The sequence below is a fragment of the Lissotriton vulgaris genome, chromosome 7 (assembly GCF_964263255.1).
Source record: "Lissotriton vulgaris chromosome 7, aLisVul1.2, whole genome shotgun sequence".
Taxonomy (NCBI): Eukaryota; Metazoa; Chordata; class Amphibia; order Caudata; family Salamandridae; genus Lissotriton; species Lissotriton vulgaris.
Genome location: NC_141695.1, coordinates 1,195,461,281 through 1,195,486,896, shown reverse-complemented (window position 1 = coordinate 1,195,486,896; position 25,616 = coordinate 1,195,461,281). Strand labels below are relative to the sequence as shown.

At 49.5% G+C, this 25,616-nt stretch overlaps 1 protein-coding gene across 1 annotated transcript in view; it reads right to left on the bottom strand.

The window, feature by feature from the left end:
• Positions 1-25,616, bottom strand: part of TBC1D10B (TBC1 domain family member 10B) — a 401,631-nt gene that overhangs the window by 140,581 nt on the left and 235,434 nt on the right. The window contains exon 5 of the mRNA XM_086931687.1: positions 24,702-24,816. Coding sequence (XP_086787813.1) covers positions 24,702-24,816 — 115 coding nt within the window. The remainder of the gene's footprint in view (positions 1-24,701; positions 24,817-25,616) is intronic.

The window sequence follows — 25,616 nt, the reverse complement described above, 5'->3', positions numbered from 1 at the left end:
CCTGGTGGCAGAACCGGATCGCACTAGTTATCCATCTTGATATCCCTTGTTTCGACAAAGGAGATCCTTTCCTTGGAGCTCCGAAAGCCACAAACAGTTGGGGTGTCTTTCGAAATCCAGCTGTGCGTTGTATATAGAATTTCAAACATCTCTGAACGTCCAGAGAATGAAGTGTCCTCTCAGCCTGGGTTGAAGGCCGAGGAAAAAAAGATTTCAAAATCACTGGCTCGTTGAGATGAAAGTCTGTCGGTACCTTCGGAATGAACTTGGGGTTCATCCGTAGGATAACTGTATCATTCCTGAACTGTAAGAAGGGTTCTTTGATGGTTAAAGCCTGAAGCTCTCCTACTCTCCTTGCAGAGGTGAGTGCCAAAAGAAGCGCCACTTTCCATGATAGGAACTTCAGGTCCGCTTTATGTACTGGCTCAAATGGCGGTCTCATTAGCTGGGCCAGGACCACATTCAAGTGCCACACCGGAGGTGGGGGCCTAACTGGCGGGAACACTCTGAACAGTCCTTTCAGGAATTGTTTGATTACTCTCGCTGATAATAGAGAGGGACCCGATCTTGTTCTCCTATACCTGGAAATAGCTGCCAAGTGCACCTTGATAGAAGCATGAGCCAGACCTGCATGCGCCAACGAAAGAATATAAGGTAAGAGTTGATGCGGAGCTGACGAGAAAGGATGTACTTTTTCTCTCTGACACCACACATGGAACCTCTTCCATTTCGCTCTATATGTCTTATTAGTGCTAGGGGCTCGTGCCTGTGCCAAGATGGTCCTGCATTCTTCTGGAATGTTTAAATCCTTAAACTCTCTGTATTCAGGAGCCACGCCGCCAACTGAAGCGAGCTCGGGTTCGGGTGAAGAACCTGGCCGTTGTACATAGAGAGAAGTGTCTGTTTGGGTTGCAGATGAATGGGCGTTGTTTCTGATAGAAGAAGCAGCTCCGTGTACCAAAATTGGCGAGCCCAGGCAGGCGCTATTAGTATCATCCTGCACCTGTCCATCTTGAGTTTCTTGAGGACTCGAGGAATGAGGGGAAATGGCGGAAAGGCGTAAACAAACGCGCCTGACCAGGACATCAAAAGGGCATTCCCCAGTGACCCTCGATGGTGTTCCCTGCTTGCGTAACACCGGCATTTCTTGTTCCCCGGTGTTGCAAACAGGTCGATCGCTGGGGTCCCCCAACGGGAGAAGATGTCCTTGATCACTGCGTCTTCCAATTCCCACTCGTGCGAGACTGCTCTCAGTCGGCTTAGCGTATCCGCCCTCGTGTTGCACACTCCTGGAAGGTGTTCTGCTACGAGTGTGATGCTCTGCGCTATCGCCCATTTCCACAGCATTTGGGCTTCCTGTGAAAGCAGTGGCGATCTTGTGCCTCCCTGCTTGTTGACGTAATGCATTGCGGTGGTGTTGTCCGTCCGCACCAGGATTGCTGAATCTGTAATCCTTGGGAGGAAAGCCAACATTGCCAGCCGAATAGCTCTTAGCTCCAGAACGTTGATATGTAGATGACGTTCTTCCGGAGACCAGTGACCACTGACCTGGAGGTCTTGCATGACCGCTCCCCAACCTTGAAGAGAAGCGTCCGTGGTAATGACCTGAGGAGCCCTCGCAGCCTTGAAACTGAGTCCCACAGTGAGGTGAGATCTTTCCATCCACCATGAAACCGACCGTTTCATCCGCTGGGTTATCGTCACCCTGTCGTCGAACGAACCTTCCACCTGTCTCCACTGAAGGTCCAGCTCCTCCTGCAGGGGGCGCATTCGCAGTCTGCAATGCGGAATCAATTGAATACAGGATGCCATCGACCCTAGAAGAGATTTGTACATCCTGACTGTCATCCAACTTCTCCTTTGACAACGGGTGGCTGACGATATGAGTTTCATCTGTCTCTCTTCCGATGGGAAGGCCTTGCACTCCTGAGTATTGAGTATCGCTCCCAAGAACTTCACCGTACTTGCAGGCTGAAGAACTGATTTTCCCTTGTTGAGTTGTAAACCCAGATGAATAAAGAGGTTCAAGCACGTGTCCACTGCCTTTGATGCCTCTTGCAAGCTTGGGGCCTTCAGCAGCCAGTCGTCTAAGTACGGGAATACTTCCAGCGACTGTCTTCTCAGAAATGCCGCTACCGGTGCCAGCACCTTTGTGAATATCCGAGGAGCGGACTTTAGTCCAAATGGGAGCACCATGAACTGGAAGTGACTCTTGCCCACTGTAAAGCGAAGGAAACGTCTGTGAGCTGGATGGATCGGGATATGAAAATAGGCATCTTCCAGGTCTAATGTTGCCATATAGTCGCCTGGGTTCAAGAGGCGCAATATGTCCTGGAGTGAAATCATCCGAAACGATAGTTTCGTGAGATAGGTGTTGAGCTCCCTCAAGTCCAGGATAGGACGCCACTTCTGTTTTGTTTTTCGGATCAGAAAAAATCTTGAATAGAAACCTTCTCCCCTTTGTGATAGGGGAACACGCTGGATCGCCCCTTTTTGAAGCATTTGTTGAGCTTCCTCTTGAAGAAGGTTCAGATGGTTGGAAGTAGCGGCGTGGGGAGCTCTTGTAGGTGGAAAGTCCTGGAATTCTAGAGTATGCCCATTTCGGATGATATTTAATACCCACTGATCCGATGTAATCTCTTCCCAGCTGCTCAGATGTTGTGATATCCTGCCGCCCACTGGAGACCCCAGAAGCGGAGGAACAGTTGGCAGAGTCGGGAGGCCGCTATTGACGCTTGCCAGCGTCCTTGCCCTGACGCCCCTGTCGTCCACGAGCGTTCTGGCGAGAGAAAGACTGGGATTGCGACTGCCGCTGATAGTATTGACTGCCGTACTGGGGCCTGTAAGACTGCGACTGCTGTGAATATCGCTGTTGCTGATAACCTCCTCTAGGTGAAGAGAAACCTCTTCCTCGTGCTCCACGGAACGGAGTCTTTCTATATTGCAGGTTCCCCAGAGCCCTTGCTGTCTCTGTGTCCTTCTTTATACCCTGTAGGGTATCGTCGACATGTTTCCCAAACAACATGTCCCCGTCGAACGGCAAATCCAAAATCCTATTCTGGACCTCTGGCCTGAAGTATGTAGCTCTCAGCCATCCTTGTCGCCGAAGAACCGCTGCACTGCCTAGGGCACGGAAAGAGGTGGTGGCGATGTCCATAGCGCAGTCAATCAGTTCCGACGAGGAACGTTGTCCCTCTTCCAGAAGCTTCTGTGCTTCCGCTCTCTGGTCCTCCGCTAGCAGATTTACATAGTGAGCCACATCACTCCACATCTGGCGGTCGTACCTTGCTAGGATCGCCAAGGCATTCGCCGCTCTGACCAGCAAGCTAGCCATCGACGAAAAACGCTTCCCAGCGTTGTCCAACCTTCTACCCTCCTTATCCGGCGGCGTCGTGAGGGTGGCCGAAGGATTCCGCGACTTCTTCTGTGCCGCCTGCGATATGACCGAGTCAGGTCTAGGTTGTCCAATCAAACAGGCGGGACTGTCATCTGGAGCTTTATATTTCTTCTCCAAGCGCGGAAGAGTTGGAATGACCGTCGCTGGGGTCTGCATCACTTTCTTCCCCTCTTCCCATATGTGCTCCACAATGGGAATCGAGCGCACGGCCTTACGGTATGCCTCTTTGAAATCGTATAGAAAACAATCTGTAGATGTTGTCGGCATCGCTAACTTAAAGCGCGCTGTGGCTCTTTCCATCAGGCTGAAGAAACCTCCTACATCAGCCGGAGGCGAATCGACCGGGTCTGGCACTGGTGAAGCCGGATCCGGAGCAATATATTGGTTCCACTCACTTTCCTGGTCTTGAACTTGGTCTTGCCCCGTTTCATCCTCATCCGAGGTATCCACTTGGACTTGCGGAGGATATGCCCTCTCATGTTCCTCCTGTGTAGGCCGCACTGACTGCGCTGCCACCACCTGCGGTTGAACCTGTGCTTGACCTTCCACATGTTGCAACCCCTTCTTGCTCCTATACTCCTCCAGCATTGCCCTTAAGTCTGTCAAAAGACTCATAGGCATCGATACCATGCCCTGTTGTGGTTGGGTATCTTGGTATGCAACCTGTCTCTCTGGCCGCTGTTCCTTTTGATAATAATTATATTCCTCATCCAAATCCGAATCATGGTATTTCAGATTCAGTTGTGATGGACTGTAAGCGTCCCCATACATCTCATTTTCCTCTTCTGAGTAGTCATCTTCATCCAACAAAAGGGGTGGAGGTAATGATGGTACCTTCCTTGGAGAAGTCATATCTGGGGTTATCCTCCTCCTTCTGTTGTTTTCTGGCGCTCCTGTCGTCAACGGCGTTGAAAACAAATCCACCGTCTGAATCGTCGTCGACGGGACCGTCGACGAGAGTCCCTTCACCGTCGACGGCATCGTCGACGGAACCATCATCGTCGCCGGGTCCACCGTCGACGGGGTCGTCGACGGAACTGTCATCGTCGACGGGTCCATCGTCGACGGGCTCGTCGACGGAGCTGTCGTCGTCGACGGGCTCGTCGTCCTCGTCGACGGGATCGTCGTCATCGAAATTGCCACCGTCGACGGAATAGTCATCGTCGACGGGATGGTCTTCGTCGACGTGGTGGTAACCGTCGACGTGGTCATCGTCGACGACGCCGTCGTCGATCCGGTCTTCGTCGACGGAATCGACATCGAGGTCCTCGTCGACGCTCTCGTCGTCGTCCTCATCGTCGCTGGGTGGCTCGTCGACGACTGAGGAGACAAAATCACCTCAGATGCTTTAGAGTCCTTTTTGACCCCTGTAGAGGCCTCTACAGTCGGTTTTTTGACGGACTTGGCTACTTTAACCTGGTGGGAAGGCCCAGCCGAGCTCTCCTCAGGTTTAGCCTTTTGCACCTGCAGTGCCTGCCTTTCCCTCTCCTTTACACTCACGTGAGGAGATTCGATAGGCCCTGGCTTGCCAGACCTATCAGAGGTCACACGCACAGCCTTTAAGGGGGGTACAGTTGAAGTGTCCACAGACGATCCGCCCCTCTTCAAAGAAATCTTTGACGATGTTGATCTGGCATCTTCCTCATCACCAGACACTACTTCCTCCCTCCTTTCCAACTTCCTGAGCCACAGAAGTAGCCGTCCTTCACGATCACGGAGGGTTTTAACAGACATTCTCCTGCATATACTACACTTATCGACATTGTGGTCTGGGTATAGACAGTAAATACAGTCTTGATGTTGATCCTCTGTATAAAGCCGTTTTTTGCCACAAGTGGCACAAGACCTGAAAAGGCTCTTCTTTTCCTTATCAGCCATGACTAAAGCTGAAAGAAATCCTTAAAGAAAACTGTTTAAACAGTACCTCAAGTTGAAGTTAGAGCAGAACTCTAAGGAGACTCCCTGTCACCAACGAAGCGGTAGAAAATCTGAGGCTCTGAGCTTTCTCAGGAAGGTTCTACAGGGTGAGGCTGATCTGATTGGTTGCTGAGGGGACTTTGGGTCCTTTTACATAATGACAGCAATAGGCTGCAAAAGATAATGAGGCCTAGGCCTAATTTTTTACCTTTTTTACACCTATTATGGTGTATTTATCTATATATATATATATATTTATTATTACCGAGGCTCCCATTCCGACGACGGGGAATGATACAAGCAATGGGAATCTATGAAAGTTCCAATACTGGAGTAACTAGCCGTACCGCTGCATATTGTTGCTGAGCCAACACTAGCTGCAGTCTAGCCGGGCCACAATCCACCTCCCGACACCTGCGTTCCAGCGCCTCGATGTATGCCTCCCGACACACCAGGTCCTTCTGCCGCTCCCCCTGCACGGCCACACAACAAGGAAATATCTACTCCCCGTAAAGTGGGTTTCAGCACCTCTCAGAGCACCGCTGGAGACCCAACCGATTCCACATTGAGCATCAGGTAATTATCTATCTCTTTGGCCAAGTGTTCCCTGTATTCCTCTTTCTATAGTTGCCACCCCGACATCCTCCACCTGAGCGGCTGCCGTCCCGGGCCCATCTGGAATGTGAGAGCAACGGGTGAGTGATCCGACAAAGCTCTAGGCATGTTAGTCGCTAACAAAACTCTATACGCAAGCATCCTGGATACAAATATGTAATCTAACCTCGAGAAGGAGTCACGGGAAGCGGAGGTGTATTCCCGGCGAGGGCCATGCAAGTGGCTCCACACATCCATCCAATCTAGCTCAGTTACGAGGGAGTGCAATTTAGTAGGAGATCCCAGTGAGAAGTTGGCCTGATATGTGATGTCCACTATTCTAGTGGGCACCCTGTATCAGTCCAAACAACCCTTATGGTGATGGTTGTAAAGTCAACCTTATAGACCAGCTATCCTAGTGGTAGCATGGACAAAGCAGTCTTAGGCTAAAACTTCAGAGAGCATGTGAAGCCAGCGGTTTCACCATATGTAACCCCTTTAATACCCAATGAAAGGACACCACACAGGTTATATATAAAATATATATGTATTTATTACTAACACAACCCCTCTGAACTCTTTATGAGGTCAGAGGCACAAGCACATTACAGGATACTTAATTATCATACAATAAGTTGCACAAAATACAGTCGAGCCCTAGGGGCTTTGCAAACCATATACTAAAATAGTGGTATAAGAACCACGTCATGAACAAGGAATAGGCCTAGGGCATCGCTGGGGCTACACTGAACTACCAAAGGTTAGGAAGCAGGAGGCCCACGGGAAGCGTGTGCAGTGTCTAAACTCACACGCGGGTTCTCATAGGGATACAATGAGAACGAAAGATTTAGAAACTAGTTGATTTAGGACACTTCCGGATGGACTAGGATAAAGCTACTTAAAACTAGGACACTTGGATAGTCAATACCACAGGAGCACCGGAGTACTCGCATTACCTCACCCACGGAAGACGGGTGCATAGGTGTCAAACTGTCTGGTTTCGTCGCTGAATCCTATGGAGACCTGTGAAAAGATGCTGCAGGCGACCAGGAGAGAAGTGTCCGGTTAGATCCAAGGGCGGATCGAGGATGAAGAGTACCTGAAAGCAGAGGGGACAGAATCTGGGTTACTAGCCAGTGACCAGGAAGGAACAGGAAGGAACCAGGCGATGTCGTGAAGCAATCAGGTGATGTGAGGCTTGTCTCTGCAGCCACGTGGACCAGGAGGCGTCGATGACTACCAGGAGCTGGATACGGACTGTCCATCGAAGGATCTCGCTGTTGGCGGTGTCGGCTTCCGGATTGGAGTCAACAAGCCTTGGCAAAGGCAACCCATGCAGGAATCGAAGATGGCTTCTGTTGCAGACCAGCAAGGTCTGGGGGGCTTCTCCTTTTCAGGGAAGCAGGGGCCAGCCTGGAGCACCAAGGCCAGCGGTGTAGATTCAAAGGTTCGTCGTCACAGAGGCCACTAGCCAACGGGCAAGTGACCGGACAGACGCGTTGAGCACAAAAACACTAGCAAGCCCCACGCAGCACTCGTGGAGTGTGGAGGGCTGTGCGTCGGTGTAGAAGGTGCTCGAGGCTGGGGCTTCTCAATCCCCAATGCACAACTCCGAGGGTGCCTCAGAAGCTGCACAAGTAGCAATGAGCAGGTTTTTCAAGATGGCCGGTCCCACGTCTCTCGTCGCCTCCACGGGTCTCAGCTTTGCTGTGGCTATGGATTGGGCTCAAGGAAGTCTGGAAGTCTGGTTCTTGTCAGGCTCTGTGCTCGGGCTCCGGCAGGAGCGTCGACAAAGCAAACCGCAGATTGCTGAATGGTGCCTGTTTACACAGGGTGGTCACTCCTTGACCACAAGGGAGAATCTTCAGTCTTCTAGTTGCAGTAGAATGTCAAAGGTCCAGAGTTTCGTTTCAAGTTTCAGTTCTCTCGACTCAGCTCCTACCTATATACTAATCTAAGGGGCTGGATTACCTGCTAGGTCCCTCCTATGGGTGGGACCAGGGAAGGGGGTGGTTACACCCCTTTCCCTTTGTCCAGTTTTGTGCCAGAGTTGGGGCTGGAGTGCTACAGTGACTGGTTTCAACCGGACTATGCATGGAGCACCTTGTGTGCCCCAGGCAGTGTCTCATTTCATTCAGCCCTCCTTGTCCCAATACACTATGGCCTGTCTGGGGTGGTGCTAGCACCTCTCAAGATAGGAAACCTATTGTCCAAGCCTCCCTCGCTGGAAGGACTCCCAGCAGCAGGAGGTCAGACTTGTGTCTGTGGCAGCAGCATCCATTTTGTGATGCTGAGGCTCTGGTTAACTTTAACCGGGATTACCAGAAACAACAGGTCTTCTCCGTCTAGAAGGGTGGAATGCTACCCCCGTCGCCAGAACTGGCGAGGGGGTAGTATTCCAAAGCGCATGACACCTTACACGACATGTTTTGATAAAGCCAAACCAAAGTTAGCATTCAACCGCGAGGATTATAATGCACTTAAGAGTATATGGTATGGCTATATCATAGAACAGCTATAAGGACATGGTTCCGAAAGCTGCAGACAGGCTCAGCTTATGCTAGATAAAACCAAGCACTCTGCCTTCAGGATTGTTAAGGCCTGCCATAGGAGTGACTTATAGGTATATATGTGTCTATATGTAATGGTAGGTATAGGGATACTATAACTAAGCAAGGGGTGATTACACGACCTTGCCCCCAGCTGAGTGATCAGCCAGTTGTGTCAATGTGGATGGCCATCCAGGGGTGGCATAATACATGCTGCAGCCCCTGGTACGCCTGGGATGCACCTATGCTCTAGGTACCTAAGGTACACTATACAGGGGCTCATAAGGTGACCCAATATCCAATTGGAGATGTACCTAAAGTACATGGAGTCCATTTTACAGTGAGAGCAGATAGCCTGGGGCCCTGATTAGCAGGATCCCAGGCCAACTAAGTCGAAAACCAGCTAACACTAGGCAAAAAATCTGGGGTAATCATAGGTCCGGTATCCACCTTCCTACACCTTCCTCCCACCATAGGGAAGAAATGCGTTACTTACCTGTAACAGCAGTTATCCAGTATTGGTGTCTTTCATAGATTCACATGCCTGAATCATTCCCCGTCGTCGAGACGGGAGCCTCCGGTACATAAAAAAGTAATGTCCTATAGACATACATAGAGAAAATAGGCCTAAGGACCTCCCCTTAGTAGCCTTTCTTTGTCCTTATGTAAAAAGGACCAAACTCTCACAGTCAGCCAATCAGCTCCGACCTCCCTCTAGAACCTTCCTGGGAGGAGCCTCAGTCCCTCAGATTTTCGTACGCACCCAGCTAGGTTGGCGTAATATTGTCAGAGAGGGATGTGAGTCCTTCCAGGGGAGGCGGGAGGGTTGCATGTGAATCTATGAAAGACACCAATACTGGATAACTGCTGTTACAGGTAAGTAACGCATTTCTTATCCAGTATTAGGGGTGTCTTTCATAGATTCACATGCCTGAATCAGAGTAGCTAGCAATCAGATATGCACATGTGTGATGTAAAGTCGTCCTGCAGACATGTTAGACAATGCATATATTATCATATAACATGGGGACAGCATAATTGGAACATCACAAGAGCAAAGAATGTGCATACCTGGATGGCGGGATGTAGGAAGGCTCACCTCACTGAAAGAGATGGCGAAGCACCGCCTGGCCCACTGCCGCATCCTTCTGAAGTTCGATATCCAGGCAGTAGTGTCTGGAGAAAGTGTGCGGTGACTTCCAGGTCGCCGCTCTGCATATGTCCAAGATTGGCACCCCAGCGAACAGTGCTGCTGACGTGGACATTGCCCCGGTGGAATGAGCAGTAACATGATCAGTCAAAGGCCGTCCGGCCTTGTCGTGGCAGAATGCAATCGCCGAGGAGATCCATCTCGAGATGCTTTGCTTCGTAAGAGGCAGGCCCATTCTTGGTCTGCTGTATGCCACGAACAGTTGTGAAGACTTCCTGAGAGCCTTGGTTTTATCCAGGTAGAACTTTAGGCATCTCTTGAGATCCAAAGAATGCAGTGCTCTTTCTGCTGCTGTGGAAGGGTTCGCAAAGAAGGACCTAAGGACAATTGGTTCATTGAGATGAAAGTCCGAAGGCACCTTTGGTATGAATTTAGGGTTCGGTCTCAGCACCACCCTGTCCTGTCTGAACTGCATATATGGTTCCTGAATGGACAAAGCTTGTAGCTCGCTAACTCTCCTGTCCGATGTTAAAGCGAGCAAGAGCGCCGTTTTCCAGGAGATGTATTTGATAGATGCTCGATGAATGGGTTCAAACGGATGTCTCATGAGTTGGTTGAGTACCAGCTTCAGTTGCCATGTCGGAGGGACTTTCCGAGGCCTCGGAAAGGATCTGTAGAGCCCCTTCAGGAATTGCTTGACCAGCCTACTTGACCACAGAGAAGGTCCCGTGAAGGTTCTGGTGAACCTAGAGATAGCTGTCAGGTGAACCTTAATGGATGCATGTGCCAGTCCTGACTGTGCCAAATGTAGGAGGTATGGTAATATCTGTTCAGTGGTGACAGCGAGCGGTCGCAGGCCCTGGTCTGAACACCAAATGCAGAACCTTTTCCACTTGAGAGAGTAGGTTTTGTTTGTACTGTCCGCTCTCGCTTTTGCCAGGACCTCTCTGCAGTCCTGTGGGATATTTAGGTCACAGAACTCTGTGCTCAGGAGCCAGGCCGATAACTTGAGTGATCGGAGGTTCGGGTGCTGTATCTGTCCGTTGGACATCGTTATGAGGTTCGGGTGCTGCCTCAGACGAATCGGTGTCCTGATGGAGAGGCGATGAAGATCCGAAAACCAGTGCTGCCTCGGCCAGAACGGGGCAATTAGGATCAGGGTACAAGGCTCCGCCTTCATCTTCCTGAGAACCCTGGGAATCATCAGAAATGGTGGAAAAGCGTACGCAAATACGCTGAACCAACCGATGGAAAAAGCATTTCCGAGTGACCTTGGTTGGGGACGCCAGCTTGCATAGTTTGGGCATTTGGCGTTCTCCTTGGTGGCAAACAGGTCGATTCCTGGGGCCCCCCATTCTGAGAATATGTGATCCAGCGTACTCTTGTCGAGCTCCCATTCGTGGGAGAGGGATTTCTGTCTGCCTAGGGCGTCGGCAATGGTGTTGACCTTGCCCGGGACATAGTCAGCCCTGAGCGTGATCCCGTGGAGTACAAGCCAGTGCCAGATCTTTTGCGACTCGCGTGATAGAGTGAGCGAACGCGTTCCTCCCTGTTTGTTGAGATAGTGCATCGTCGTGGTGTTGTCCGTTCTGCCGAGCACCTGGGAGTTCTGGATGCGTGGTAAAAAGGCATGTAGTGCTAGATACACAGCCCTTAGTTCCCGAAGATTGATATGGAGTTGCTTCTCCTGAATTGTCCATTTGCCGCTTATTTGGAGATCCTGGAGGACAGCTCTCCAGCCTTCCAGGGATGCATCCGTGGTGATCACCAGAGGTGCTGCTGGAAGTAGGAATGGCAGTCCTATAGACAAATTCCTGTGATTTCTCCACCATTCCAGGTTTGTAGGTTCGAACTCTTAGGGACTTCCTTGATGCCACAGCCGTGGCCAGAGATATTATCCTGTTTTTCCTGTCCTTTGAAGGAAATGCCCTTGCGCATTCCGTGTTCAAGGTCGCCCCGAGGAAGGTGATGTTTCTTGTTGGGGTCATGCAGGATTTCTCGTGATTGAGAGTCAATCCTAGCTGCTGAAAGAGATTGGTGCAGGCGTTGGAGGATTTGGTCGCGCCTGCAGCTGAAGGTGCCTTGACCAGCCAGTCGTCGAGGTAGGGGAAGACTTGGTGACCCATTTGACGCAGGAAAGCTGCCACAGGTGAAAGGCATTTGGTGAAAATCCGCGGTGCGGATTTGAGGCCAAACGGTAGGACTTTGAATTGGTAGTGCTGCCCTGCCACCTCGAATCTCAGGAATTTTCTGTGCCCCTTGAGTATCGGGATGTGGTAGTAGGCATCCTGGAGATCCAAAGATGTCATAAAATCTCCTTTTTCCAGTATGCCTAGTATTTCTTGGATCGTCACCATCCTGAACGACTGACTCTTCAGGAAAGAGTTTAGTGCCCTGAGGTCTAGTATGGGCCTCCACTTTTTCTCATTCTTGCGTATAAGAAAGAAGCGGGATGAGACGAATGAACTCGCTCGATCGCATCGCTCCTTTCTTCAACATCGCAGATATTTCCTGGAGCAGCAGGCGTAGATGTTTGTGCGGAAGCCTGCGGGGAGGGGTTGCTCCAGCCAACTGGCGGAACCTTGTCATCGCGATATCCATCGCGCAGTCTATAGTTTCTGACGCCGATTCTTCACCATCTAGCAGAATCCTCTTTGGATGAATCTGGCAATTCCGACATGTATGGGGCTATGTGTGCCCACAATTGTCTATGATAGCGTCCCAAGAGCGCTAGGGCGTTCGCGGCCTTTACCATCATTGCCGACATTGAGGAAAACCTGTTCCCAATGTTGTCCACTCTTTTCCCCCCTTATCAGGAGGAAGCGACAAAGGGGCCGAAGGATTCCTGGAGTTCTTCTGGGTCGCCTATGTCACTACGGAGTCCGGCTTAGGATATCCTGTTAAACACGCCGGTGCTGTATCTGGCGCCCTATACCCCTTCTGACTATAGGTAATCGATAATCGGTAATGACCTTAATGCTTTCTTGAGAGGTTCTATGAAGTCATACAAGAAGCAGTCCTGTTCTTGAGAGGCCATTGAGATCTTAAAACGTTGATCAGCCTTCTCTACCACCTTGTAAGAGATTCCAGAATTGTCGGAATGTCCCTCGTCGACGAGCCAGTCGAAGAGATCGCAGTCATAGACTATGCCGTCGTAGACGAGCAGTCATAGACGAGGCCGTCGTAGACGATGCCATAGACGAGCCATCTTAGATGAGGCCGTCGTAGACCAGGCCGTCGTAGACCAGGCCATCATAGACCAGGCCATCATAGACGAGGCCACCATAGACGAGGCCATCATAGACTAGGCCATCATAGACGAGGCCATCGTAGACAAGCCATCGTAGATGAGGCCATAGTAGACAAGCCATCATAGATGAGGCCATCATAGATGAGGCCATCATAGATGAGGCCATCATAGATGAGGCCATCATAGATGAGGCCATCATAGATGAGGCCATCATAGATGAGGCCATCATAGATGAGGCCATCATAGATGAGGCCCTCATAGATGAGGCCCTCATAGATGAGGCCCTCATAGATGAGGCCCTCATAGATGAGGCCCTCATAGATGAGGCCCTCATAGACGAGCAGTCATAGACGAGCAGTCATAGACGCTCTCGTCGTCGACGCTCTCATCGTCGACGCTCTCATCGTCGTCGAGCCGTCGTAGACGAGCCATCATAGATGAGGCCATCATAGATGAGGCCATCATAGATGAGGCCATCATAGATGAGGCCATCATAGATGAGGCCATCATAGATGAGGCCATCATAGATGAGGCCATCATAGATGAGGCCATCATAGATGAGGCCATCATAGATGAGGCCATCATAGATGAGGCCATCATAGATGAGGCCATCATAGATGAGGCCATCATAGATGAGGCCATCATAGATGAGGCCATCATAGATGAGGCCATCATAGATGAGGCCATCATAGATGAGGCCATCATAGATGAGGCCATCATAGATGAGGCCATCGTAGATGAGACCATCGTAGATGAGACCATCGTAGATGAGGCCGTCGTAGACGAGCCATCGTAGACGAGCCATCGTAGACGAGCCATCGTAGACGAGGCCATCATAGATGAGGCCATCGTAGATGAGACCTTCGTAGATGAGACCTTCGTAGATGAGACCTTCGTAGACGAGGCGTTGTAGATGAGCCATCGTAGATGAGGCCATCGTAGATGAGGCCATCGTAGATGAGGCCATCGTAGATGAGGCCATCGTAGATGAGGCCGTCGTAGATGAGGCCGTCGTAGACGAGCCCTCGTAGATGAGCCCTCGTAGACGAGCCGTCGTAGACGAGCCGTCGTAGACGAGCCGTCGTAGACGAGCTGTCGTAGACGAGCCGTCGTAGACGAGCTGTCGTAGACGAGCCGTCGTAGATGAGCAATCGTAGATGAGCCATCGTAGATGAGCCATCGTAGATGAGGCCATCGTAGGTGAGGCCATCGTAGGTGAGGCCATCATAGATGAGGCCATCATAGACAAGGCCATCGTAGATGAGGCCGTCGTAGACGAGGCCGTCGTAGACGAGGCCGTCGTAGACGAGCCGTCGTAGACGAGCCATCGTAGACGAGCCATCGTAGACGAGCCGTCGTAGACGAGCCGTCGTAGATGAGCCATCGTAGACGAGCCGTCGTAGACGAGCTGTCGTAGACGAGCCGTCGTAGATGAGCAATCGTAGACGAGCCATTGTAGATGAGCCATCGTAGATGAGCCATCGTAGATGAGGCCATCGTAGATGAGGCCATCGTAGATGAGGCCATCGTAGGTGAGGCCATCATAGATGAGGCCATCATAGATGAGGCCATCATAGACGAGGCCATCATAGACAAGGCCATCGTAGATGAGGCCGTCGTAGACGAGCCGTCGTAGACGAGCCGTCGTAGACGAGCCGTCGTAGACGAGCCATCGTAGACGAGTCGTCGTAGACGAGCCGTCATAGATGAGCCATCGTAGACGAGCCGTCGTAGACGAGCCATCGGAGATGAGCCGTCGTAGACGAGCCATCGTAGACGAGCCATTGTAGACGAGCCATTGTAGATGAGCCATCGTAGACAAGACCATCGTAGACGAGGCCATCGTAGACGAGGTTGGCTTCTTAGTCTTTACCTCAGACGGTATAGAAGACGCCCTTCTGAAGGGTCCCATGACCAGAGGAGGTGATTTTGACGGCTCAGAAGTCGTCTTTTTTACATGATTTTTCTCCAAAAGCCAGGCCTTTACTCTCCTTTTCCACAGAGTGAGGAGATTTTGAAGGACTGTGCCCAGAAGACCCATGAGCGGTCTTTTTGAGGGCCTTCTCAGGACGTTCCCCTGAGGAATGAGTCTGAGGAGATTCTCTTCTCTTTTGAGGTCTCCTAGACGTTGAGGACAACGCCTCATCTCGGTCACTGGAGAAAATAAAAAACCTCCTTTCTGGTCTTAGTGTCTCAAAAACTTACTTGAGAAAGTGCGACAGACTTAGTCTTTGGCCTGCGGTATAGACAGTAAATGCAGTCGGTGAGAGGATCAGAGCAGAGCAACCTCTACCTTACCAGACCTTCTTTAAAGAATGTATTTGAAGATAATCCATAGTAGAAAAGAATCCTTGACAACAATGTCATTTAATGAAGTGAAAAAACACAGAATCTGAGCAGAGCTCAGAGGAGACTCCCTTAGCACAACGTGCGGTAGAAAATCTGAGGGACTGAGGCTCCTCCCAGGAAGGTTCTAGAGGGAGGTCGGAGCTGATTGGCTGACTGTGAGAGTTTGGTCCTTTTTACATAAGGACAAAGAAAGGCTACTAAGGGGAGGTCCTTAGGCCTATTTTCTCTATGTATGTCTATAGGACATTACTTTTTTATGTACCGGAGGCTCCCGTCTCGACGACGGGGAATGATTCAGGCATGTGAATCTATGAAAGACACCCCTAATTCTGGATAATCTCTACCTGTGGTGTGTTTTGGCAAAGTAAAAGGCTGGTGTTGTGATGGAGTATTGAAGTGAGGCTCCTCTAATGTAGGGCTCAGCTTCCTCCAATCATTCATCATGTAGGCCTTTCTTTCCAAGACTGAGTTGCACTCTGCTCTCAGGGTCACCCTCTGGCTACCTACAGCTGGAGGCTGGGTCCCTTTTGTTGGCTTACTGGAGGGACAGGTCAGGTCTGGGGTCATCAGGTCCCATGTTTGACTGTGCCCAACAGTGTCCATCTGGGGGAGGTTCGTAACTAGGTGTAAGCGGGATCCCTCAGGAGTTTTTGAAATGTTCACCTTGCTAGGGCTGTTAGCTTTGGTGCCCCTAATCTGCTGATGGGGGTGTTCCTGTGGACAGGGGGCCCTTTGGATCCCAGGCCAACTAAGTCGAAAACCAGCTAAACACTAGGCAAAAAATATGGGGTAACCATAGTCAGGTATCCACCTTCCTACAATCCCCGCTCCCACAGCATCACCGCTCCTCCATCTATCTCGATCAAGCTCCATAACATCATTCCAGTCGCCCCCAATAATAGAAAATGTGTCCGGCATATCTCCCCACAATGTCATAATCCCCTCCACCAAGGACCACTGTAGCGGCGGTGGGGGGTACACGCTACCCGGCGTCAAAACATCCCCCCCCCAATTTAGCCCTGTATAAAGACATACCTTCCCTGTGTGGCCAACCAAAGCTTCTCATGTACGAGCCCCGTGTGAACCCTGAATGGAATACTTGTTGATACCCAAACAGCTGCAGGCAAAGAGCTTTAGTGCCCAGCAAGTGTGTTTCCCGGACCAGGAGCACGTTGGCCCAGCCCTCTTGGCATAGTGAAGAATGGCCCCTTGCTTGACCTAATCCAGCGCCCCACGAACATTCCAACTAATTACGTGTAGAGACCCAGGGTTTACCCTCCCTCCCACCTCCGTGCCAGACATGTCCAAAAACGTACGCCCTCTTGGCCTGTGTATGTGTTTCCCAGAACGTACAAATTATTACGAGCAATCAGCATGAGTGCGCAATCAGACAATGAACACGAACCCCCCCCCCCCCCTCCCACCCGCCCAAACAATCCCCCAACCCATACCTCGCAAACATGGAAGAATCCCTCGCGGTCGAATAGGAGCCATGTCTCCAACAGGGGGACAAGAACCATATCTCCCAATGGATCCACAACTGGTCACCCAGAACATTTGGGCCTTACCCCTCCCTGCCCACCACTGCGTGACCGGGTTACCAGCCCCATAAGTGTGCCTAACTGGACATCAAACACAGTTGCCAGAGTCCCAGTCTCTGTTGGGTCAACAAATCAGTCTGCTGAAGCCTGTTTCTCCGGAGACAAACCCTTCTGTTGGAGGGCGGAGCTGGACAGAGACCGCCGCCTGGACCTCGACCTGCTGCCACCTCGCGGTCCCCGGGGGCCCCTCCGGGCTGCCTCACTCGACGATGAATCTAAATCCCTGCCAGGCGGCGTGTGAACTCGCACCTTCACGTCTCATCGGTCCATTTAAAGACTTACTCAGGAGTATCGAAGAAGAGTGTGCGAGATCGGTAAACCACTCTCAAGCGGGCTGCAAAATGTAGTGCACATTGGAGCTTCAGGTCGAGGAGGCAGGCCTTGGCCGCCATGAAGGACTGTCGCTGTTTTTGTACTAGGCGCGTGTAATCCGGAAAGATAATGTTGGCGTTGTCACAGGTAAGGGATTTCTTGGCTCTGGCCTGCTGTAGGATGATATCGTGATCCATATAATTTGAATTTGGCTATGATCGGCCTCGGGCGAGCCCCATGGGGAGGTTTCTGCATGAGGGCCCTATGCGCCCGCTCCACCACAAAGCAGCTAGAGAGAGTATCAGGGAGGAGCCAGCCCTCTAGCCACCGTGTTAGGAAACGCTCCACGCGGTCCCCTTCGCAGCCCTCCGGGACCCCACGAAACGAAGGTTCTTGCGCCGAGCCCGCCCTTCGGCATCCTCAACCCGTACCGCCAGCCCTTTCTGTATTTTTTCCATAGCTGCCACTTTCTTCTTCAAGGTCCTGATATCATCCTCCTCTTCTGAAATGCGGGTCTCTGTTCCTGCGATGCGCTCAACTGCATTGCGTAAGTCCTGCCTCTATAGCATGAAGTCAGAGCCCACGGCCCCGATCTTGGCATCCAGCATGTCCCTGGACTGGGTAATGGCCGTCATGAGTGCGCGTTGTCCGGGACCTGGCCTTGCAAACCCGAGGCACCTGCCGCAGCCCCGGCTCCTGTACACTTGTCAATGGTGCCCTGCTTGGTGTTACCTCCGCCACCCTTATCGAGCGTCATCGCCACTCAGTGGTGTTATCCCTAGGAACCAAGGGGGCGACCTCTCAGGGGGCCAAGCAAGGAAACAGACCACTATGTAGCCCCTGGCCGATCGCCTCCTCTTCCTCTTCCTCCTCCTCCTCCTCTTCCTCCGGGTCCCTCCGCCGATTGATTCCACCACGAGGGCCCGCAAAATGGCCGCCAGTCCACTTCCACCTCTTTCTCAGGGGCCTCACTGCGTGCTGGCTATGGCCAGACCCGACCACCGATAGCGCCGCGGGCCCCGTCAACGTTTGGGGGGCAGCTGAAAAATCTGTATTGATCGTGCCCAAGATTACCTGTGCCCCCGCCGCACCCGGAGCTCCGCTGGGCGGCAGACCAAGAAAAGGTCAACATCCAGCGCGTACCACCACCACCAAGCTGGCTCAGGGCCTCCGCTGATGCAGCATGGACCTTTGGACCATCGGTAGCCCCCAGGGCACCACTCCTCTTCCTTCACTGCCATCGCCGCAACCCGACTCGGCCGCCGAGCACCGAGGCACCGCAGGTGCCGGCTGGGATATTGTGGGGGCCTACAAATCAGTACCCCCAACGCCACCACTCACACCCCCAGCTGGGCCAACCACTCACTTCCGCTCCGGAACTCCACAACGTGGCCGCTGCTCTTCTATGGCCTCCTCTCCCAAGGGCTACGGCACCACAGCCCAGGGTCTTCACCAGCACACACTTCTTCCCTCTGCTGGCCGCCTCAATTTAGGTTCCCCCCAGCGTCACTGTCCCGCCCGGGGGGGTATAGCCGGGGCCAGCGTATCGCTCCGGTCGTCATTCGCACAGGCGGCACCTCCCGCCAGCGCGCCGTCTCCTGGGCCTCCACCTCCGGCCAGGCAAAGTACTCGAGGCCCCGGCGTCACTCGGGCCGACTCCTGCTAGGCCGCCCCACCGCGCGGGTCAGCAATCACCGCCGCCGCACTGCCCCTAGGACTCCAGTTCACAGCGGGGAGCCACTTGAGCGTCGCAAGAGTTGTCTCCTCACCAGGCACACCACTATCGATGTCCAGAGGCAGGATATTAGGTTAGGATAATGAATAGCTGGTCAGAGCGCTGTTAAGCTGTGACCGCCATCTTCGCTGGCCAAGCCCCACCCCCCCTCCCAAATATTTTCACAAGATCTGTGCAAACACTGGAGAAAATATTGAGCAAATGAGTATGGAGACACCCCAGCAGCCACGGATGAAAATTCAAAGATTCTCAATGACCCCATGCAGTTAATCAATGGAGGGTCTAGTTTTTGAGAAAGGGAAAGTTTTTCATATTTACAATGACTCAAGCATGGATCTCTCTCACAGACTATCAAGCGTTTAATTTGCCTATGCTGTGAGGAAGGACTCTCTTTCCAAATGTAAGAAGGAATAATTAAAAATGTATATGTGTGTATATATATATATATATAAGCATATAAGCACTCCTGCTGTGTAGCTTTACTTTTAGCCTGGGAAGGTGTTGGTGGTCCTTAACACATAAACCAGCAACGCAGTTGTTTATGAACATAAAGGCATCAAAGGAAACATTACTAACTTTTATGTATGCACACATGTAATTCTAGTTTTTCAGATCTTCAATATCCACTAGGCCATCATTACTTTGGAAATTTACTTCCCAGCTATCACATTAACAACATATTTATTTCAGCTGCATTTGTGAAGTTATGCGATCACTTCACAAAAAGAAGTAGGAAAAATAAATGTTAAGGTTTGCATAATCTACTATTAGGGCTGTAAGATCACCAGTGTAATATTTTATATAATTTGAATTAATGCACATGTTTACTTTAGGGTTAGGGTGAAGGGCTTAACTACTAGGCGCAAACTTTAATTTAAGTACAATAAAGGGTTAGTGTTACACTAAACATAACTTATTTAATTTTAAATAATGTTTGCAAAGGCATTCACATTTAGTGATTTAAAATCGATAAAACGTCAATACAAATGCATTTGAAATCTTACAAATCCGGTTACTTTTCGAAATATGGTTAACATAAGGTTTATATTTTAATTTAGGTTCAGGATAAGAATTTAAAATAACTGAATTACATTTTTAATCTAAATTCCTAAATGTAATTAGGGTAAGGATTGCATATAAGTTGCCATTTAATAAAGTAATTAAATTAGATTTATTAAGAAAAATAGGGTTAGCATAAACGTATAATGCAAGGTAGCATTTCAATTATGTAAACTAAATATGGGGTTTAGTTAGATCTAGGATACCACTAATTAAACTGAAAGGCCATTTAATCACATTTAAATTCAGATTAGCTAAATTTAGCATTATGGGAAAGCTAATGGGTAAGGATGAAGACAAACTGAAAACAGAAAAAAGTGAAGGAAGGTCAAAGGGATTTCACTGTTAGGATAGGAGCTAAATAGAGGCACATGATATATTCTGCCGTCTGTGCTAATATTATTCACACGTAGTCTTTTACCAGTTGGGGAAATAGTAGCTGCATTAGAGAGCGAACATCTCGATCTCAAAAGTCCCTTGCTAATAGTGCACTCATGGCATACCTACTGCAATTGAAGGAGGTATCCCTAAAAGCAACACGAGAAGGCAGATAATCAGTTAAAGAAAGATTCTAAATTGCTTATCTCTGAATGCAATATGATTTAGTCAATGCTTAACAGAAACAAGGCTGTCTGATGACTTTAGCACTGGAGCTGCTAAATCCATTGCATGGAAACGGTGGGCAAATTAGGGGGAGGAGTGGCTTTTGTAGCCCATCAGCTCATGACAAACAACTAGAAATAGATATGGAATGGTTGTTTTTTTAATGTAAATTTCAAAGCTCATCTGCCATGCCAGTCAGCTGTAACGAAGTCTCAGGCTTAGATGAGGAGGCTGGTGCCTTCACCCTTGAAAGTGAGAATTAAATGTATGACTGGATGACTGAGCATGCTTATTGCTAAATCCCCAAAATTTCCTAGCCAACTTTATCTTAATTGTAAGAAGCCAACCACAGACCAAGTCAGGACCTTGCATTTAGCAAATTCGAATTGTTTGTATTGGAGATATCTAATTCCATTCATACAGTCACTCCATTTTTTAAATTCTGTTTCAAATCTCAGATCTGTGCCTTTATAAAATATAGAGAGGAGGCATAATACAAACCACAAGAGACTAGAGAAATTTCAACCTAATAGTAAATCTAGAAATTTATTGTAGACCTTCAATTCCTCACTTACAAAAACCTACAATTCCTCACTTACATAATTTTTAAATACACTTCTGCATCCTGTTCACAAGGAAAATGCACCAATATGTTTTCAGAGGATTAGTTAAGTTCAAACTGCAAGCTTGCCTTACAATTTCGGTGAAGACTCGAGGCGCAGTAGTAAGACCAAACGGTAGAACCGCAAACTGGTAGTGCTGCGATCCCACCGTGAAGCGGAGATACTTCCTGTGCGACTTCAGAATGGGTATATGGAAATAAGCATCCTGCAAGTCGATCAACACCATCCAGTCTTCTTCCATCAGCGCTTGAAGAACCTGTGAAAGGGTGAGCATCATGAACTTTTCCCGCTTCAGGAAATACCAAGAGTAGCACCCCTGACCCCTTTCCTGCTCCGGAGCCACCTCTATCGCACCCTTTTTGAACGGTGCCTTCAATTCTTCCTGAAGGAGCAACAGGTGGTCCTCAGAGCTAAAACCTTGGCAAGGAGGGTAATTTGGGGGAAACTCCCGAAAGGGAAGAGCATACCCATTCTCTACGAGATTGAGAACCCAAAGATCTGATGTAACCGATTCCCAATCCCGTAGAAAATAAGTAAGCCGACCGCCCACAGGACCCACATGATCCGGAATGGCGGATCTAGGGCTACTTTGCTGTTGTAGGTGGGGGGTGGGTATTAGAGGAGGAAGTGGAGGAGGAGGAGGCTTGACCTCCACGAGAACGACCCCTTTGTCTTCCTCTGTAGGACCTGTACAAAGGATTTTGTTGCTGCTGGGTTTGCTTAAAGGAACGAAAGGTAGACCTTCCAAAACCCTTGTACCTTTTAGAGACAGAATCTCTAGTCTGCAAACCGAAAGATTTTGCTGTCGCTCTGCTCTCCTTAAACCTTTCCAAAGCAGCATCAGCTTTCTTTCCGAAAAGGCCAGAGCCATCAAAAGGCAAATCCATCATAGCAGCCTGAACATCCGCAGAAAACTCTGACGTCTTTAGCCAAGCAGCTCTTCTAGTGGCGACCGAAGACCCCATGATCCTAGCCACTGAATCTGCTGTGTCCATACCACTTTGTATGACCTGCCGAGCTGCCGCCTGCGTGTCAGATATTACTTCATTAAAGTTATTTCTATCCTCCTCAGGAAGCTTAGGCGATAGCTGTTTCACTGTATCCATCAAAGCATGGACATATCTGCCTAGCAGACAAGTAGCATTAGTAGACTTTAGTGCCATACTGCCTGTCGAAAACACCTTCTTAGCATTCTGATCCTGCTTCTTAGAGTCTTTATCTCCAGGAACCTGGGGAAAAGCACCTGCAGATCTTTTCGAGCAAGCAGCCTGAACCACCAAACTCTCTGGCAAAGGATGAGGGGACAAGAATTCTGGATCTCCAGGCGCCACTCTATAACGCCTTGCTGCTGTCTTTGACACTGCAGGAGCAGTAAGTGGTCTACTCCATACCTCCAATATGGGATCAGTAAGTGCCTCAGTAAATGGAAGAGCTGGCTCAACCACCGAGGATAGAGAATGGAGAACTTCAGTAAGGATGTTCGATTTGTACGCCACAGATGGTAAAGACAAATTCAAGAGCTCCGCAGCCTTCTTAATTACTACATGGTAAGGCGCCACATCCTTAGAAGGAGCATCAGATACCGTGGGCAACTCCCATTCTGGTTAAAGTTCCAGTCCACTTGCATCATGCAACTCCTCAAAATAATCATCCTGAAGCTCGCCCTCTTCAACCTCAGGCTCTCCAAAACTTCTTTCCTACTGAAGGCGCTGCGTTCTACGCCTCGAACACTCTATTCGAACCGAACGTCGTCTGATCCGGTAACGACTCCGATGGAGTCTGAGCCGGCGTCGAATTAGGAGATGGAGCCGCCTTCAAATGAGAAGCCGGAACCGGTGTCAAACTTCGAATTGGATCAGGAAGTCGCTCTGGAGCCGGTGAAGCCGTGTACGGAGTCGACGACCTCGGTGGTGCAGAGAGATGCCATGGTGGAGTCGGCATAAACAGCAGGAAAGGAGCCGGAGCATATGCCTGAGGCACACCCAGATTATAAGCCAATGGACCCATGGGACCAGCAGGTGCACCAGAGGGGAACATTGCTCTCGCATAAACGCCAAACATAGCGTTTAGAAAATGCGATGGGTCCTGACCAGGACCAGGAAACTGAGGGTAAGAGCCTACCGGCTGCTCCTGAGGAGGCTGCACCGGATTAGACTCCTCCTGTTCCTCTTGTTCTTCGGGACGTCGTACCGGAGTCATCGAACCCTGAGGAACAACTTCTTCTTCATCATGCACCGAAGAATGATACGGATCCGGAGACAGATTCGATACCGAAGCCGGTGTAGGCTCCCGAGACTGTAAAGGTGTGGCCTCACCTTCATGAGTACGAACTGGAGAGGGAGAAATCGTGTCCTTATGATGTCTTCGAGAAGATGACTTCTTTTTCGAGTCCGACTCCCTGCCGGAATGGTGTCTCGATCTGTGCTTCTTTCACTTGTGCTTCTTTTAAGATGAACCAGAAGCATGACCCGAAGCAGACTTCGACGCCGACCTCGATCGGGACCTCGACTTCGACCTCGTACATCTCGATCTTGATCATGAAGTCCTCTTGGCGTCCTTACCCTTCATTTTGGCAACTAGAAGTTTTGCCGCTCGTTCCCGAAGAGCCTTTGGGTTCATTTTTGAACAGGATCGACAACCCTTGACGTCGTGATCCAAACCCAGACACCATAGACATTCTTGATGAGGATCGGTGATGGACATCATCCTCCCACATGAATCGCATGGCTTAAATCTAGTCTTCTTCGTTGACATCACGACAGAAGACAGCAAAACCAAGCAGATACAGAACAAAAGTTCACAATAGTAAGAAAGTAACTATCCGTAACACAGAAGATCCCAAGAAACCGTTAGCGCTGACGGCGCGGAAAAAAGGGAACTGATGTCATCCCGCCGATGTAGGCTTAATAAGGAGTCAGTGACGTCAGTCGGAGTCGCGCGTGATGCCGTGCTCCTGTGACGTCGTCCACGCCGGTGGGCTACAAAAGAATTTTCCGAACGTTGCAGACGCAGGGGATATTCACAAGGTGAGGAATCCACTGGCAGATGTATCCATCAGAAAAGCACATTTTAAACTATGGCACTCTAGTAAGGAGATGCTAATCAATCATCTAGCATCTAAAACTAAAAAGGCACAGACCAGGTTGTATCCTGAGTTCTACATCCTCCAAACACCGCAAATGAACACTCTAAGTAGCACAGCCTTCCTAGTGGAAGTAGTTAGGACATAGGACTTCCTTTCCCTACACTTTTGGAAGTAATCTACTCTTCGGAGATTGGGTAAAGCCTCAAAACAAGGTTTAATCAGTAGTTCTTAATTTACATTTAATTGATTTAATATCAAGTTATTTGTTATGGCTTATTTATCCTTCTTACCATGGTGTAAGCCTTTATGTTGGCTTTGAGCGATAAAAAGCATAATGCACGCAGCGCCCTAAAAATACTTTATAACATAACAAAGATGGGTCAGAATTAAGTACACTAATTAAAGGCAGAGTATTTTGTTACCTGCTACAGTAAGCCTTTCCTTTTCATTGGAAAACATATAATTGTAAATCCTTACCTCAGCAGGCATGTGCATTAGTAGGACAGCAGCAACAGGTGCTTGAGCCTGACAGTATCCCTCGTCTGGCCGGTATATGGTGTATGCCTTCAAAATACGGTATAGGTCCTGCTGTCTGGAAAGACAATGGCAATTGCTCATTTAAAAAACGATACACATAAGAAAGACAAACCAACCTGCTTCATCAAACAATCGGTCCCGCCACAAGAAAATAATAGTTTTACTTCTCCATCTGCAAAGGTACTAATAATAGTAAGGTAGATAGCACATAGAATCCTTTCATGTTCCTTTAGTCACTTTCAAACCCAAAAACACAGCTCACCTGTTTTCCTCTTTTCAGAACCTGAAACTTCTCAGGATTTCTATAAAGTAAAAACCAGTTGTAGGAAGCTGGCTTAGTGTATGGTGCACACTTAAATAAGTAAAGCACCTTGCACTAATTCAGGCAATCCTTATGGTGATTTTAGTGTTTTGTGATAACCTTTGAAAGCTCTCAAAGTGGTAGCTGTGGAAAGCAGCCTTCGGGCTTATCTTGAAGGTGTGTTAAGGAGCTTGTTTTACCAGTTCTAATCCTGTAGTGTAGGTCAAATTAAACAGAACCACACCGTGTATGTATACAAATATGTCTATATATTACACAACACTTAATAACACATTGGTGTACTTCCTACCCAGAGATACAAAAACAAATACAACAATACTTGAATTGCAAATAGGTAAGTAAGCACAAAATACAGCGGTCTGCAGAGGGACACCAAACCATATACTAAGAAAGTGGAATGCGAACTGCGACCAAAGTCGTAAATTGGACCAGGAGACTCAGAGGAGCGGGGGACACAAGGAACCATCTAAGGTAAGTACCCAGGAACCCCATGGAGGCTGTGTGCCGGATGGAAACACAGCCACATACTCAAT